Source organism: Myotis myotis, unplaced genomic scaffold (genome assembly GCF_014108235.1).
Source record: "Myotis myotis isolate mMyoMyo1 unplaced genomic scaffold, mMyoMyo1.p scaffold_m19_p_7, whole genome shotgun sequence".
In the NCBI taxonomy this organism is placed as follows: domain Eukaryota; kingdom Metazoa; phylum Chordata; class Mammalia; order Chiroptera; family Vespertilionidae; genus Myotis; species Myotis myotis.
Window position 1 is genome coordinate 35676166 of NW_023416379.1, and position 19029 is coordinate 35695194.

Consider the following 19029-nt stretch of genomic DNA (forward strand, 5'->3'; position numbering starts at 1 on the left):
AAATTAAGAACTTTGCCCCTAAAAAGAGTTATCACCAGAAAGAACCTTTTATGACCTATCTATAGGGCAGGGCAAATGTCCAATTACTGCACATGACCATCCTTCCCTTTTAAGCCCCAAGGCTCTTACTGCATCCCTTAGCTGAGAATATCATTATCACTCCATTTTCCCTTTCTGTCTCTGAACCTCTCATTTGGGGTCTCTGGCTCTCTTGTGTATGTGGGGCTCCCATATGTAATAGTGCAATTAAGTTTGGTTATTTTCTCTTGTTAATCTGTCTCATATCTGCTTGATTATTAGACCAACCAAAAGAACCTAGATGTTTAGAGAAAAGTTTCTTTCTCCCTCACAAGGACCAAGGCATCCAAGAATATGGGCTCTAGTAATGGCATCAGAAGCTCCTTATGACCAGGGTTTCCATTAGCCTGTGTGGTGCCTTTATGTGAATTTAAAAATGGTGCCTCCCCTCTGAATAGATGAATTAGAAAATATAATCCTTTCAGGTGTACAAAACCTAGCAGGAAAGGAGTTGGCCAGGTTTCCATCCTCAACCTCACCCTCTCGGCAGGAGGCCAAATGACTGCTTCACACAAACTTATCCCTGCCTCCCTTTCCTTCCCATCGCCTACAGTAGAAGAGACTGAAGCCAAGTCATCCTTCACACAAGGCCTGGGTCTGGGGAGTGAATAACGGATAACCACGGATTCTCAGAGTGAAGTTTCCTCCTAAACTTGGCATAACATAAAGATTTCATCTTGCATACATCCAGTCTATGAATTGGCTGTCTGGACTGTGTTGAGAAAGATTGAACACCAAATCTAGCACAAACAGCAAGCAGTGGGTGGATTAGCAGTAAAAACCATTGGTTTCCAACAACACATATGTCTCAGATTTCCTGTCCTGATCCAAACCATTCAAATCACAAGCATTCATTGAGCAATTAACATGTACCAGGCACTGTGAGTGATACTTGGAAGCAGTCCTTCCAAATCTGGTCACACACTGGAATCCTTGAGGGACATTTGTTTTATTCAGAATGTCATCAAGTTAGTTCCCATGTTGGGAAACTTACATCACTCACACTAAAATCACTGGTGCATTGGAATCATTGGTTCAACACACCTGCATCCACATGCATTTGTAGCTGTTGTATTCCTGACGATTCCCTGGGCTCTGCCTTCTGTAGTCATGCTCTAGCACTTATGTATTGAGATATGATGCAGAACCAAACAATTTTCCCTTGATTTACATGGTAGTTGTGTACTTGGAAAATGCACTGCATATTAAAAGCTTGCAAAAACATTTTGTGTTTAACATGAAAAATGAAGTTAGCTTGTGGGTTCAGAGGAACAGGCTTTTAACCTACAGGAATATTGTGTTGGACATTCCCAAATCTCATAGAATGAAAGATAACGCTTTATTGTGTGGGACTCTCATACACTGCACCATGCCCAGCATGCCCTTCCTACAGCAAGCCAGAAGTGCCCCACATTCTTCCAGAATGCCCCCTAGGGACAATAAAAACAAACAAACAAAAAACCCAGAACAGGTCCCTTATAATTTTCTGTGAACTAAAGTTATTCTAAAATACAAAATTCACCACTTTTTGGGGTTTCTTTTTGTTTGTTTTTTCTATGTTGTGACAATTTTATTTTTAGAAAATGGGTCTTGATTTAGCCAGAGCCTTGGGGATATAAGGGATTAGCCACTGTCATATTCAAAATGATGCATTTATTCAGGGAAAGCTTGAATTTTCTTTTGTCTTCTTCAGAAGAAAGTGCTATAGGAATGCCTAAAAAACTGGAAGTAATATCAGTTTAAAACAACTTTACTGAAACTTGAGTTGATGGTCCTTACGGTAGTTGATGGTACAAGTAGATCTCATGTACTGTTTCCAGGCATCACTCCCAGGCTCCTTGCCACCATCGGTGTGCTTTTCTGCTGCAAATACACCTCCAGTCTCTGCCCCGCTCATTGGAACTCATAGAACAGAGATCAGAATGGCGCTTATAAAGGCTGGGGTCAGGAATGAAGGACATGGAGAGAAGCTGGTCAAAGTGTACAAACTTCCAGTTATAAGGTTAACAAGTTTTGGTTATTTAATGTTCAGCACTGTGATGATAGTTAATAATACTTGAAAGTTGCAAAGAGAATACATCTTAAATGTTCTCAAAAAAAAATAAGAAATGGTGATTACGTGACTTGATAGAGATGGTAGCTAATGCTGTGATGGTAATCATTTTGCAGTATGTACACGTATCAAATCAACACATTGTGCACCTTAAATTTATAGAATGTTACATGTCAATCATGTCACAATAAAGCTTGGGGAGAAGAATTAATTCAAATAATATTTTAATACAGAATTGATCTTATTAAAAAATACAGATTCTTTGGCTTTACCATCAGAATTACTGACTCAGAAGCTCCCCAGATGTCTGTAACATGGTCAGGGAGCTCAAAAGCCACTCTTTTGGCAGCTACTAAGATGACTAATAGGAATCTCCTCACTTCTTTTATCCATTTATCTTATAATTAAAATGCTCTTCATGTCAAACTGAAAGAAGAAAAACAGTTAACATCATCAAATCAACTTTATGTCTCATGACCAAGATATATTTTTAAATAAAATGAAGACGTGATATATATATATATCAGAAAAATTATATATGTAAGTATATAGCGTGTCCCCAAAAATGTACTCACATACATTTTTGATAACTTAATTAATGTTTCTTTTCAGATTTATCCCACTGGAATTAATAATTATTCAAAGTGTGTATATTTTGGGGAGGACACCCTGTATATACTGGGTAACAATGAAAACCAGTATTTTTACATTTTGAAACAAAAGTCAAAAACATGAAATTAGAGGGTCTAAATTAAATGCTTCCAGTGCAATTTTAGCACCTTTTCCTCTCTTTGGTTCTCTAGTGGAAACTGAGATAAAAGCTTACTATCATCCACAAACTCTCAATGATACATTATAAATTTGTTCTCTCTCAGCCTTACTTTCTCTCACTTAGTAAAATGGTACTTCTTTGCCTTTTCTTCATGGGCTAATGTCATTATCCTCTATTAAAATTTCTCCATTATATATTATAATATATATAATATTTTAATGGAATATATTATATTTTAATTTTAGGATCCAAACTAGTGGTGTTTTTATACTGTAAATGGTGTCTAGTAATATTTTCCTTCTTTACAGAGAAAAAAAAAAGTAAGAGGAAATGGGTTTGCATAGCAGTCAGAGGAATTTCCGCCAAATATAATGAAAAATTTCCTGGTAGCCTAGACAGCACACACTGCAATGGGTCAGTTGGGGGTGGTGGGGGTGAGGTGGTGATGTGAAATCTCCTACTTTGTAAGTTTGTGATAACAACCTAGATTCTTATCTGCCTGAAATTCTTTAGATGTACATCTGTCTGGTGGGCAGGGAGTAGACTTCCTGGTCTATAAGGCCATTTCTACCATACATCATTGAGACAGAAACACAAAATACGTATCTATAAACCAATTGCATGAACCAGGAACAATCTCACCACGTTTCTTAGCTGGACCACTGGTGAAAATTCTCTGTGCATTGGAAGGTGGTTTAACATTGCCACAACCCACCTCTGGGTCTAGTTATCTAATTACTAAAATGAAGGAAAATAATGTGTTCCTCACAGAGTTGTGAGGATAAATGAAATATAGCAACACTGCCCACATAGGATCTGTCCTTTAAAATTTTAGGATCTGAAAAGATAAAAATTTTCAAAAGCCCAAGCTATAAAAGACACAGCTCTAACTTGTTATACCATAGCCAATAATCTCTGAATCCATGCATTTTTATAGGGAGCATGATGCGATTCCTCATCCAAATAGCCATGGCTTTGTTTCCTGTTTTGTTTTGTTTTGAAAGAAAACATTTCTTCTCTTTTACTGTTACCTGAAGTTTTCTTATTCTTCCTTACAATTATGGGACACTATTAAAATTATTCCTAATTTCCAGCAAAGTGAAAGAAAAGAGGAAAAATGTGTAACAAAGAAAATTGAATATACATCACCTATCCCTGAATGCTAGTATAAATCTTTATTATTTTTTGTAAAGAAATAGATAGTTTCATAATCATATCCTCTTATTCTTCTCAGAAAATAACGACCAAAATTGATCGTTTCAATAATGGAAATACTTTTGTTGTGTCTGTTTCAGACATGTGGCGCTGGGTTCTTTCTTGCCCAGTCGGGAGAATGCTTGCCCTGTGACTGTAACGGGAATTCCAACGAATGCCTGAACGGCTCTGGACTCTGTGTGGTAGGTTGGGGGCACTTCTCACAGGTTTCATTGGCCCTTTGCATCTTGGGTGGGAATAAAATATTTTTCCTGGACATTGGAGCTATCTAGGAACAAACTGCTAATCAAGCTCTTTTTCTTACCCTTTACCTTTTCCTGTAAAACACCCCATATAAGCTGCTTATGACTGCAAGTGGCCACCGAGGCCTGTGTCTGAATGTGCACGTGCCCCTCGGGGTAAGTGCCTCACCACCCTCTGCAGCTGGCTTCCTGCTGTGGGCCAACAAGCGATTGAAAAGAGCACACATAGGAGGAAACCACCCATCCAAATGCCTCTGTAATAATATAGTTTGCCATGTGTTTGGCTTCGCTCCACATAAACTGGGAGAGTAAAACAGTTGTTTCACAGACTATTTTACAACTTATAAGGTAGTCAGGTCTACAGGTCAAAATTAAAAAAAAAAAAATAGGTTCGAACCAAATTGCTAATAAAAATGAAAGCTTTGGCCTTGTGGTCTTTGTAATCTGTGATCGAACCCACAGAAGACTTTTTTTTTCTTAACTGAAATGAATTCTCCAATAGACTGTTCCTCAGTGAAATATAGTAGAGACTTATGAAGAAGACTTAGAAGCCTTCTAGCAAAAAACTACTTGCTACATATTTTTCCATTTCCACAAAATGGACTGGCAACTTAGTGAAAATGGGAATTGAAAAATTTACCAGAAATAGTTTATGTAGGAGTCATAGCAGGCATTTTTCTTTAAAATCATATTTTACTGTTACCTAAGATCATATTTTTTTTCTTCATAAGCTATATTGCATATGAAGGAAAATTAGGTTCTTTAGTTTCCTATGAGGCAAAAGAGGCTTTCCAGAACTGCAAGAGTATTTTTGCATAAAATATAAGAACATTTAATTAAGTATTTACCTTAAAATTAACATAATTGTTCTTGTAAGCAGGTCATTTTGATTATAAGTGGTCTCCAAGGTGTGTACATGAAGGTGTTATTTTACTCATGATTTACATTAAAATGCAAGTTAGAATGTTTTCATTTATTTTAAACCTAGGAGTTGCCATTGTTCTAGGGACAGAGAGAATTAAGTGGCAAACAATAACAGTTGTTGTCTGTATTTTTGCTTACTCCTGCCATTTCTGTATTCCCTTCTCCCCTCTTCTTAAATAACCATTACATCCAGGATGTCCTCTGTAGCAGTGTAGGCACATGCAGCTGCCAACATCTACCCCTTTCTAATGCTTCCATCTCCGGTTTCCTGTTATTTTAATCCCAGTGACATTTGAAAAGAAAATCCCATGGATGCACTTGAACTAATAATGTACAGCTCTGATAGTTTGACTAAATAAAGGCTCTTTGTTACCTGGTTTATTAAAATATAAGTCAATAGGGACTTGAAAGTCCATCAGCTATTGTTAGTCAGGCAGTCAATAAGAGGGAAGACAAACAGCTTAAAGGGAAATAAGTTCCTCCTGCCAGTGCCTGTGGAGAGCTACAACAAAGCCGCTCTTGCTGACAGTGACACTTGTCAAAATAGGAGCTCTCATGGGTTTCCCCTGACTAGCCATGAGCTTCTGAAGGGACAGCCATCCTGTGATTCCTCCACAGCACCTGGGCCATAAGAGGTTCTAATAAAATTGGGGATGGGCTATGGTGTAAAACACTTTTATGCACACTCAAGGGAGTTGCCCATCTTCCTACATTTACTTTTTTCAAGACAGAACTATGGGAAAAAGAGATAAAGAATAGCCATCCTATTCATCCTAATGGTGATTCCTCCACCCCACCCTACCTGGAGGGAAATATTTTTCTCCCCAGTTAAAGTAATATATGTTAAAAAACACAAACAAAACAACAACTACACATACATACTGTACATGAGATCCAAAGGAAAAATCAAGCACTATCTCATCCCCCAGAGCTAAAACAGAAGTATATTCTTATAAGTTTAATTTTGAAAGACAAAAAAATGTAATTTGTGTTTAATTAAGCACAAGTGAGGGAGCAGAAGAGGCTTGTAATATAGAAAGAATATGTTGCCATTTAGTTGGCAAATATATTGTCTATGGTACCACATAGGAATCAAACTCATATTTATTTGTAATTCTGGCCATCTGGTCGACCAGAGCCAGTGGCTTAGCTCCTGCTCTGTAGCCCCACCTCCTTCTCAGTTCTCAGGGAGCCTGCAAAGCAACAGCTCCACATGAACACTTTCTTGCAGCTCACTGGAAGCACCAGAGTTTCCAGTGCCTACCCCATGCCTTTCATCTTCCATAAGAAACTAAAAATAAAAGGCCTTATTTTATTTTATTTTATTTTATTTTATTTTATTTTATTTTATTTTATTTTATTTTATTTTAAAGGCTTATAATGCCTCTTCCTTGTCCTCTCTCAACTGTTTCTAATTCTTTCAATGTGACCTTATATTTTACAGGCTGCTTTTAAGGAACTACCACCTTTGGCAATAAAATATAAAGTAGATAAAGTTATATTACCATTTTTGGACATATCAAAAAAGTTTAGAAATTCTTTCACAAGAGGAATGTTAAGTTATCAAATGCAGAAAAGTGGCTTAACTAATGCAGTCCAACATGTATTGGTGTCTTTCAAAAAGGCCACCTTGCATCTTACCAGAACTGGAACACATTGGGAAGAGTTCTCAGCTGAGTCTTGTAGGCAGGGCCCCAAAAGCCAGGCAACTCTAGTGTATATGGCAGTTCCCCCGGAAAACTCCAGAAGGAGGCCTGAGGAAGGAATTATGGGGCAGAGAGATGGCTGGTGGTAGGAATGCCTGCTCCAGACTCTTCTTTCCCTGATGTGTTTTCCTCACTAGCAACGGAGACACCTTTCAAAAACACCACCCAACCAAGGCATTCACCTTTTTAAAATTCTTCAGGGTTTTCTATTCCAGCCCCACTGAGCTTCTCCCTACCCTCTAAACTCACTCTGTGCTCTTGTACTCTGTCCCAATTTGTACTTCCAAGTTCTCTGCCTCTCTCCTGTTCTTGCTCAGCCCTCAAGGCCTAATTCAAATGTCACCACCTCTACTAAGCTTCTCCAACTTTCTCAGGAAAAGCTAGAATCTTTCCTTCCTCTTTGTCCCACAGCAGGAATGTACTGAATGCATACCTCAGAGCACAAACACTATATTATTCCTTGTTTATCTCTGTTTCCTTCACAAGTCTGTGAGCTGATGAAAGGAAGGAACCAACGTTTTTTCATTTTAGTAACAGTCACAGCTCATTATCTATCAGGATATCAGCTTAATCTAGGTTTGTTAAGTGAATGAATGGATTGATAAAATAACTAACTTAATTGCACAAACATTTGATTTTATAATTTATGGGACACTTGAGTTACTATTTCAGGAAAAGGTAATGTCTGTTATGCTAGAGAGACTCAGCTCAAGTTCAATGTTGAAGAACTAGCCAGACACTTGCTTCTCAAAGTACAGTCTAGGCCAGAAACACTGACGATACTTGGAAGCTTGTTAGAAATGCAGACACCCAGGCCATAGTCCAGACTTTCTTAATTAGAACCTGCATTTTCACAAGATGCCCAGGGCATTCATGTGCACAGTAAAGTTTCAGAATCACTGATTCAGACAGAGCAGCATATCTCCAACTTTTTTGTTTCATGAGCCCTTTACACTCGTAAGAATTATTCAGCTTGTCAAATGACTTTTCTTTATGTGGGCTATATCTATATTTTCAGCATCTGACATTTAAAACTGAAAATTTTAAATAATATTTTTCTATTAATTTATTTTAAAACAACAATAATAAATCCATTGCATGTAAATTTACATATTGAAAGTATATTTAATGTCCGGTTTAATGGGAGGCAGCTAGATCTCATATCTGCTTCTGCATCAATCTGCGGTGATATCTCTTGTCTTGTAGCCTCAGGGGGACTCCACCGTACACACATGAGAAAACTAGAGTGTCAAAGAAAATAAAATATAGGTATTATTATGAAAATAGTCTTCACCTCCCTGGGCATACTTCAAAAAACACAGATCTAGATAGACTATAGTCTTGCACAAAGCATGTGACAAACCACACCAAGGCTAATCTGATCCTTCAGGCTTTCTTCCTACATTATTCTGGTAGTGTGGTCAAATCAGTAAGAGACATCACTTCCAATTGAAAGAGACACAGCTCTTATCCAAATATCCTTCCTATTACCAATGTGTAATTGGTTGTCTACATAATAGCTTTCTTAAAGACTCAGAATGCTTTTTACATTTTTGAGTGAGGTCAGGTTTATTTAAAAATAACTCTTCCCTTCTAACAACTGATTGCTGTCATTTTTGTTTTCTGATTTTTTAAGTGGCAGAGCATTGAAGGTAAAGGGATATTTGCAATATCTGATTAAACAATTTTCAGAGCTAGAGGAAATCTTATAGGCCTTCTCGTCTAGAGCCTGAGAATAGAGACCCAGAAAGGGCAAGTGACTTGTTCAAAATCAACCAGCTAAAAAATGGAAGAGCCAGTCCCTTCCAGCATTCTCTCTGCCCATCTCCCAGACTGCGCATCAGTGCCCTTTAGGAAATTTCATTATAAACCCTTTAAAAGGAGACAGATGAGGAAAGTCAGTGTTTGCACTCTGCGCATTTAGAGGCTGGAGAGATTTGGTTATTGCTCCTGTGGCTGCTCTGGCAGAATTAGATCCCTGACAAGGAATCCAAAGCATCTGTTGAGCCATAAGGGGACAGAATTGGGAATTAGCTCATTTTTTGCAACTTAATAGGCATTCCAGGCACAAAGAATGGCCTGCACAGATGGGCATTATCTGTCCAACAAGGACTCAGACAAATTTGACCCCAGTCTACAAGTAGCCCTGCCAGATTGCTTATGGCTTAGATTCCTGGTGGTTGGACAAGGCTCATTGGTTTTCCATGGGATGAGAGATTGCCACTAGTTTTTAGCTGGCTTTGGGTGAGTGTTAATTTCCTTTATTTGCTCCAGACATCGATTGACTAATTCGCCCTATGCCAATTCTTTTTCATTTTTTTTTTCCTGACAACTGACTTAGCACAAGACACAGTGAGGGAACTATGTTAACATCCTGTTGTCTGCACATCAGACTTTATTTTTCAGAATTTTCACTGATCTATCGGGCACTCTGAACTCTCCCCTAAATTCCATTCTAACATAATTCTAATCAGGAGCCAAAGATGACCAATTAAGTATGCAAAGGGTGTTCAACTAGGATAGCTTGTTGCCACAATAGTATCCCTCTTCTTCTTTTTTAATTAGTGTGCTGTACTTTCTTTGAAGCTCAAACTATTCATAAAATAGTCTGACAACTTCTGATGCAATGATTTTGTGACTCTTCTGGAAAGAAGCCTTTTCTCCAACACACTGGAGAAGCAGTATATTGTGGGAATGAATAGCCTAGCCATCTGCCTGACATTGGGCAATGTCCTTAACTTCTCTGTGCTGTCATCTCTTCATATGTAAAAGGGGGGAGGAAATGTAACTTTCCTTAGAATTATTGTGAAAATCAAATTAATCTATGTAAAATGTTTATAGCAGGGCCTCACCATTATTTTATTTTGAACTTCAACATAGCATATAAAGATTAAAGACCTCAGAGTTCAGCCTAATATTGCTCCATTTTGTCTTCCCCAGGCTTCCTCACAGAGCACCGTTTGGAAAAAAAACTAATTCTATTGAAGCTCTGTGCATAGGTCTTACTAAGAGAATTGCTCAAACAGGAGGGTGTCTCTTCAACGGCATTCTGATTCTAACCCTATTGAATCTTTAAACACTTTGGTGAATGTAAAGATAAACATATCTTAACTAATGGCCCAGAGCATGAAATCGCACACAGTAGGCTGCCCGCTGCTTCCACAGGAGCTGGCGGGAGCCACAGGCACCTGCAGGAGGCCGTAGTGAGCTGCTGGCACTCATGGGAGGTGGGCACAAGTGGCCGCCACTACCCGCAGGAGCCGGGGAGGGGGGGGACCAAGAGGTGCTCCATGCATCTCCTGGTGGCCAGTCACTCATGCAGCCCCCCCACCCACACACGCCTTGCCACACACGCAGCCCTGCCCTGTCCCCGCATGTGCCTGCTGCGCACCCAGCCTCCTGCTGATTGGTTGGTCATGTGAGGGCATGACAACCATTTGCATATTAACCTTTTATTAAATAGGATGCTAATGGCATTGCCTTGTGCAATCCAGGCTAGTCCAGTTGGAGAAAACCACCAGTGAACTAGCATCACTTACAGAGTACTAGTCAGAAATCAACCCATCAGCTGGACAAAGAGCTTTGAGTACCTATTCCATTCAAGTTGATGGCAGTGCACTGGTTAAAGACACAAGCTGGGAGCAGATGATAACAGTATAATGTGTGCAGTGGCAAGATAGGAGCATCAGGGAGGAATTCCTGGAAGTTTGGAGACCAGATAAAGATCTCAAATGATGAATAGGCATCTAGGCAGAAAAATCAGCCTGTTTTGTGCTTCTTTCTAATTACCCTCACAACAAATGGATAAATCATACAAATAAACCAGCTTACTATTTCTTGTATGTCACCATACAAGATACCAGTCCATTAACAGAATATTCTTTATCTAATTTCCATTACATTTATACTTCAGAATGACACATTTTGTTCTTCCAAGCCCATAAATCAAGCATGTCAAACTCAAAGTCTAACGTGGGCCAAATAAACAAAGTTTAAGTTTATGTGGGCCGCAAAGAAACCAAAAGCTTCAATTTTCATAGAAACGTAGGTTTATTTTGATAGAGACATGTGGAATACAAAGGGCTGAAATAAATGAGTAATCGTTAACATAACATAATAGAACATTTTAATAAAAATTAATATTTTTTCTTGAACATTAACTTACTAGACACTGAATAACTGCACAAATTAATAAGCATAACACAAATAAACCTAGTTTTCTTGTTCTCCAGAAGCAAAATATTTCCTGTTGTGCAGACCAAATAAGTCATTAAAAGGCTAATGATGTGGCAACCAGCTGCTAAAATATCTGCTGCTAGTACTAGTGGAGATAAATGGTGCGCCTGCGCATAAGGCACATAAGGGAAATGAATACAACACGAGTATAGTAATCAGTCATTAGTGAATGTTGTAGTTCATTATTAATGATTATGCATAACAGGATGTTGTAAAAATTAAGTTACAAAATTTTTATTAAAATGTTTCTTACATATCGTTATATTGGCTGGACCACAAAAATATTCATTGTGGGCCACACGCGGCCCGCGGGCCACGAGTTTGACATGCTTGCCATAAATCCTTAAATTGTTCCCTGTGTCATGGGTGAGCACAAGGAAGATTTTTTTTTTTTTTCCATTTCATATTCATTCCAAGTCAGTAAGCTGATGCTTCTACAACATCCAGAATTTGACATTCTGATTAGCATTCTGAATTGAAAAACACACAACTATAAAGAGACTCCCAGGCTGCTAGTGCTCACACAGAAGTCCAGGTCTAAATCCTGCATCATTGTGCACACTTTCTAGCACTGACTGGGGGCAACGTGTATCCTTTGTGATAATGAGTACTGACGCACACCATCTCTGTCAAGCCTGACATCCTCTTTACTGGAAGTATCACTTGGTTCCCAGATTCGCTGTCTGTAAAATTTCTTTTGTGTCCTTGTCAATTTTTCTATCTTTTGTCTTATAGCACTGCCAACGGAACACAACAGGAGAGCACTGTGAGAAATGCTTAGATGGTTATATTGGAGATTCCATCAGGGGACCGCCCCGGTTCTGTCAGCCATGTCCCTGTCCACTACCATACTTGGCCAAGTAAGTCCTAAAGGAAGATGATCCCTTCTACTGCTTATCTCTCCCCACCCCACCCCCATTTTTTTTAATTCTATCCAGAGTTCTAAGGTTTTCCCATTGTCAAAACTGAGTACCTCATGCTGAGATGAGATTGAAAAAGATACAGGAAAGATATCTAGCCTAAATATACTTTCAGGGAAGCTTAAGTGCTTGCAGTATACTAGTATGTGATGACTTCATTCCCAAAATATTGGGGTGCACCATAAAGTTAATGAAGTCTCCCAAGTTTTATAAGCAAGGGTAATCTCAGCTATTCTTGGCTTACCCTTGACCTAGAGAGATCACAACTGATAATGCCAATAGATTCATTATAATCCAATATTTTCTTTAAACTCTGATAGAGCAGATATTTCCCTATAAATTGTAGCCAAGAAGGATTTTTGATCAGAATTAGAACACAAACAGAATGCATGCTTTAGGCTAATCACCTCATAGAAGATATCCAAAACTAATTTCACCTCTGGTTGTGTTTTGGCCTGAGTGAGAAGTTAAAGAGCATAGATATACATCTTAATGGAAATAGTGAATTTCTTTCCAGGTAGCTAATATGCATACTAGTAAATTCAATAGTCGAGTCATGGCTAGCCATTTTATTGGCTTAAAAATGATAGACTGTAGAATTAAAATGGTGTACTGGTATTTGGTTCTCCAAATATCAACCAATTCTTTAATTCTCTGATACCAACTTGGTGTCCTACAATCAATCAGTTCTCACACTAATTACCCAGAGTTAGTGCAGATCCCAGAGTTTAAGGGTTCATTCCACTTCAGAAGCAGCTGAAATGGGGTCCCCAGGCTTTTCACATTTTTTCCATCTAGCTACAAATGTAGGGATCCCTCAACCCCACTTAGGTTTGGTAATTCTCTAGAATGACTCACAGAACTCAGAAAAATGAGTTTTATTATAAAGAAAATAACTCAGGGACAGGCCAATGAAAAATATGCATAGGGCAGGGTATGGATGAGGAAATAAGAAGGACCAAGCTTCTGTGTGCTTACTCTCCAGGGGCAGCATCTTTTCAGCAAATCAGTGTGCTCACCAGCCCAGAAGCTCCCAACCCTTGCTGTTGAAGAGCTTTATTGAAGTTCCATTACATAGTCATGATTGATTAAATGACTGGTGATTAAACTCAATCTTCAGCACCTCTCCCCTCCCCTGAGGTTGGGGGAGGGATGAGGTTGAAAGTTCCAATCCTCTAATTGTGTAGTTGGTTCCTCTGGCAGACTAGCCTCTATCCAGAAGCTATGTAGGAGATCACCAGAATCACTTCATCATCATAAACTCTGATATGGTTGAAAGGAACTCATTATGAAGGACAAAAGACAGTCTTGAAATTCCAAGGATTTTAGGAACACTGTACTAGGAACCCTGTACAAAATCCAATTATATATATTACTTCAGGTAGAGTAATGAAACTAGGTCAATATCTGTGCTCTGGCACATAATAGCTGTATGATCTCAGACAAGGTCTCATTTTCCATGGGATTGGGATCAAAGAGACTAGATTCAGATCTTAGTTCCATTTATTGATTCCTTTAGCCCAGTGATGGCGAACCTATGACACGCGTGTCACCTCTGAACTCATTTTTTTGGTTGATTTTTCTTTGTTAAATGGCATTTAAATATATAAAATAAATATCAAAAATATAAGTCTTTGTTTTACTATGGTTGCAAATATCAAAAAATTTCTATATATGACATGGCACCAGAGTTAAGTTAGGGTTTTTCAAAATGCTGACACGCCGAGCTCAAAAGGTTCGCCATCACTGCTTTAGCCACTCTGGATCTCAGATTTTTTTAGTAAATCAAAGTTGCTCTCAGAATCTGCCTCAGAGAGTTAGACTATGATAATATGTGTGAACCATTTGGGTTGGTGCCTTACACATGGAAAGGAGTATGTTGGATGTTGGCTTTAGTAAACACATGCTTTATATATTTTCTTAACACTTATATTCTACTTACTCTATGTCAGGAACTGTTCTAAAGTTTTGGATATAATAATTAGTTGACAGCTGTTATAAAAATTAAGTTAAACAATACATATAAAATAACTTAAAAGGCCTCAATAACTGCCACACATACACACACATACACACACACACACACACACACACACACTTAAAAAGAGAAAAAAAGAGGAGATAACAACCAAATGTCTCCCTAATGTTTTGTCCTTAATTGGATACCAATATTGATTAACATTTCCCCTAATAGCTTGTGATTTGTTCAAATCCTCTGAAGGTCTGACAGTCTGGGAAGAAGTCAGATGTTTTATAGCCCCATCTTTCTTTAGAAATCATTAAACTGCCTCAGCCCTTCCTTTGTAATCTTTCATGTCCGATGGTATTAATAACCTGCACAAAATGAATGGTACTGAGAGTGAGAGTAGAAAACTCCAACATTAAATGTTCTGCTATTTCCACTCAAGTGTATCCTGATTTATGTCGCCTCATCTAGGTATATTGTTTTACTGTTCATTAATATTCTGCTCTTAAACATTAGTCTCAACCATATCTAATGACATGTTTAGCATGTCACTCTCTTATGTGATATAGTTATTTTGATAAATATATTTACCTCCAACCTCCTAATAACAGGTGTCACTCATTTGCCCATGTAAACAAATATGTTATAAAGCACTAACTGTCCTAAACAGGTTTATAAGCTTTTAGAAACTAACAGGAGAATTAAAAAGGCAATCCCAAATGCTAATTGTATTGTCTAGCTTATGCATTTTTTATTCCTTTCCTATAACAAGACTTTTTAATCTAAATTACCTGACATTAATGTCTTGAGATAAAAGACTTTTGGAACTCATTTCTATTGACTGAGAAATTTTGTCTACATGCAATCAAGAAACATTTATTGAGTGCTTATGTGCCAATCACCAGTTGCTGGTCACAGTAGTGAATAAAACAATCAAAAAGTCATGCCTTTACTAAGATAAGTCAAAATACTGCAGTATTATGAAGCTCCTAAAGCAACTTTTTTCCCTTTTAGGCCAGATTATCCAGTATTTCAGTTGCAGTTATTTCAGCTATTATGAAGGCCATTAATTCTTTTATTTATCATTTATTTTTTTAAATATATTTTTTACTAATTTCAGAGAGGAAGAGAGAGGGAGAGAGAGATAGAAACATCAATGATGAGAGAATCATTGATCAACTGCTTCTCTCATGCCCCCTACTGGGGATTGAGCCCACAACCCGGCATGTGCCCCGACCAGGAATCAAACCATGACCTCCTGGTTCATAGGTCAACGCTCAATCACTGAGCCACTCTGGCCGGGCTGTTAACTCTTAAATAATTGAAGCAGAAACTTGCCAATTGGGTAATAACCTTCTTGCCTTGAAAGAGAAAAAGTTCCCATAGGCATCAAGGACCTCTGTGTGTGAGAGTGGATCCCAGTTCCAAAGAGTGAAGGTCTTAGGAAATGTGCTCTGCAGTTAGGAGCATATTCACAGACATGAAAACTGAAGCCTCCATAATACAGATCTGAGGTTAAAAACCTGCTCAACATGAATATAAACGCAAAAATACACCCCCAATAAGTAAAGACCATATGTGGGAATGTTGAGGGATTGGGAAGGGTGTGAGAGACCTGCTCTCTTTGTAGTGGCAATAGTTCTACTTCCCAAATCCCTTGTGGGGGGTGGGGGGAGGGCTCTGGGACAAAAATGGGGTTGAGGAGGTAGTCAGTGATCATAAAACAGGACAAATTTGCTTGGACGCTATGAAGTTCCAGCCTTTGATCTGACCTTATTATTGACTCAGTTAACTGATTTCAAACACTAATCAAATACATTATCAAAAATCAAATACACCATCGCCTCTTTCAGTTGTTTTAAAATTCATATTTCTATTTTCTATAAAAATGAAACTGCCAGGACTTCGATTTGAGTTCAGAAAGGCACAAGTGTGGAATCTAAATCACACTCTCAGAGATCTGCTATTTGACCCACGATTTGGATTTCTAGTTACAATAGCCACATCAGAAAGCAAGGAAATAAAGTCTGAGGGAGTTTAGCAACACACAGTGCTGAGTCTATTTTTCTTTAAGTTCCCTTGAGGGTTTTCCAAGAGCAAAAGGCTCCTTTCCTCTTAGAAAGGGCGCCATGGCTGCTAGTGCGGGCTGAGAAAGGCACAGTGTTTTCATTTTCCCAGCCAAGACAGACTTTCCTCTGAATAAAACACAAACATTTAATGCTGATGAAAAACAAAAAAGGAACCCTCAGCGGCTGGCATTGCCTCTGAGTCTCCCACCACAGAGATCAACGGTCACGCAGCTATTCCCAAGGACCATTTGCACAGAATTCATTTATTTATTTTGGGGTTGGCCAGACATCCACCATGTCTACTATTAGCTATGGTAATGGCTCCAATTAAAGAAAATGTCATCTGTTTGAAGCAGCAGGACATTAGCTCAAGGCAGATGACTCCAGACACTGGCAGATGTTTCAGCTCTTCAAGCAGTATGCAGGCTGCCGGGAGAAACATCTTCAAAGAAACATGAATGTCCTGGACTCTTCACTGACAGTGTTTCTTTAAGACAGCTAAGGAATAAGAACAAGCAAAATGAGAGTAAAGGCCAAAGAAATGTAATTTCATGGAATGTTTTTAATCAAACTGTTAAAGGAAGTAAATTGTGGGTATTTCCTTTCACTGAGAAGCACATATTGTTTTCTTACTTGATTTTATAAATATCTTTAAACAAAGCAAACACATCCATTTTCTTTCTTCTGAAAGCCCATTAGGGTAAAATTGCTTACACATGCAGTAATGTGAGAACAGCAGATCACACTCCATCGATTGTACAGTACCTAGGCCAAAACTAATTTAAGAGTCTGTAAAACTTTTTATACCCACCTCATATGGGTGGATTCATGTGTCAGTGTAGAATTATCCAAACATGTGCAGAGTAATATTTCACTTCCCCTGCCTTAATAATTAATTTGGTTATTTATTCTGCTGAACTAATATTCTTATTACTTTTCTGACCTAAATTTTATTATCTTATAAAAAATGAAGATGAAGAATTAAGAGAGGGGTTCAATGAACTAGAATCCTTTTACCGTGGGTCCTATTGCTTGAGTGATTGCTTTGTGACTTTGATCAACTAAGCCAGTCCCTCCATCCTTTATTTCCATTCTTCAAGATGCACATAAAAGAAATTAAGGTTCTGTGAAGATTAGAGAGTACTAGAGGCCCGGTACACAAAATTCGGGTAGGGTCCCTAGGCCTGGACAGTGATCAGGGCCAATCAGGGACTTCCTTCCCCCACCCTCTCCCACCACCTCACCACCACCCCCCACCCCCACCCCCAGCTGCTGGCTGCCTGTGGGACTTTCCTTCATTCTGTGCCACCCCCTGGTGTTCATTGCACATCATAGCGAGGAGTTGAACTCCTGGTTGGTCAAACTCCTGAGGGGACAATTTGCATATTAGCCTTTTATTATATAGGATAGTTTAGAATTGGCTCATAATTGTGAAGAGTGGAAGAGATCTAGGGAATAAAAAAGGGGAACTTTCAAATTCATACACAGAAAGTGATGGGAATAAGAGAAAATTCTCACATAAAGCTAAAATTGCAGGCAAAATTTGCTTATTTTATCTGCCTTTGAAATATGTGTTTTAGACTTTATATATAATATATGGTTTTCTGAAATGCCCACTGCTTCAAGTAAACATAATGAAGTGCCTCTATGGAAAAATAAGTAAGGTGAACCTGGAAAATGGCTTCACAAATGGAGTGGCATTTTCTGTCTGAGCCTTCTTGTTCTAAACTTTTCCAAAAGGAAGAGGATTTACTTTAAATAAAGCAAATGACCATACCCATTTGAAGAAGGTCTCTTCAGTGATTTATGGAGTTGACTTCTAATATCCCCTTACAATTCTAGTTTTGCAGAATCCTGCTATAGAAAAAATGGGGCTGTTCGGTGTATTTGTAAAGAAAACTACGCCGGACCTAACTGTGAAAGGTAAGCTAATAAAATGTACCATTTTATGTGTGGGTCAAAGGAAGCTTTCTGTTGCTTGTATTCATCATCTCTGCCTTACTCCCCTTCAATAGATGCTGAAGTGGATGATTGAGAGGAAGGAGTAGGAGATAGCATTTCATAACCCCATGCCCCAGACACAGATATAACAATATGCTCTCTAGGGGCCCAGGCCAGAGCCACATCAGGATAAATGGACATGGAAAGAAAAAAAATGAGTATGTGTCTTTTAAAAAGATTCTCTGGATGGTTTTGATAACACTCCCCCCTCTCTCTCTCTATCATTGAGAACCAGTAATATAATTAATGGAGAGTGAGGCTGCCTTGTTAAATAAAAAAATAAATCATATCCTCTATTAGAGCAATAAGTTTAAAATACATTGCAATGCACTGAAATAAAATTGAAAGTCAAAATTAAATCCTCTATGAAAGCAATCCATTGAAATACACTGAAAAAAGCACGAATCTATTATTTAACTCAGTCTTTATACCATTTTCTCCCCTGGGGAAAAAAAAATTCATGAGAGTTTGCATTTTCTGAATCCCCGTTTGGTACCTACACCTAACTTCCTTTTTTTTGAGTTGCTCTGATCTCTGCTCAATCAAGAAAGGCCTTGAGGACTAAAGATGCGAGGCTTTCCACTCAATGATTTCTTGGCAAGACATTTCCCAGTCTCCCCACCTGTCAACTGATCACAGATTTCTATGATAAAATGGTTTCACCAAAAAAAAAAATCTCACACAGAGGCCTTGTAATTTTCAACAGAAATGCATTAACAATGGCCTCATCATTGTGTTTAGGCAGCAAAATGTTAGGTGCTGTCATAAAGACAGAGAGGGAAGGGCAGGAGGGACCAGTCCAACATCTAGTCCAACATCTGCAGTGTACTCACCTCCTCACATCACA

At 38.4% G+C, this 19029-nt stretch overlaps 1 protein-coding gene across 3 annotated transcripts in view; it reads left to right on the plus strand.

Annotated features, from left to right (window-relative positions):
* Window positions 1-19029, plus strand: part of LAMA4 (laminin subunit alpha 4) — a 135290-nt gene that overhangs the window by 32421 nt on the left and 83840 nt on the right. For 2 of the 3 annotated variants that reach the window (XM_036317078.1, XM_036317076.1), the window contains 3 exons: window positions 4199-4300; window positions 11962-12086; window positions 18024-18104. In XM_036317078.1, the coding sequence (XP_036172971.1) occupies window positions 4199-4300; window positions 11962-12086; window positions 18024-18104 (308 nt within the window). The remainder of the gene's footprint in view (window positions 1-4198; window positions 4301-11961; window positions 12087-18023; window positions 18105-19029) is intronic. The other variant, XM_036317077.1, reaches the window with a different exon arrangement.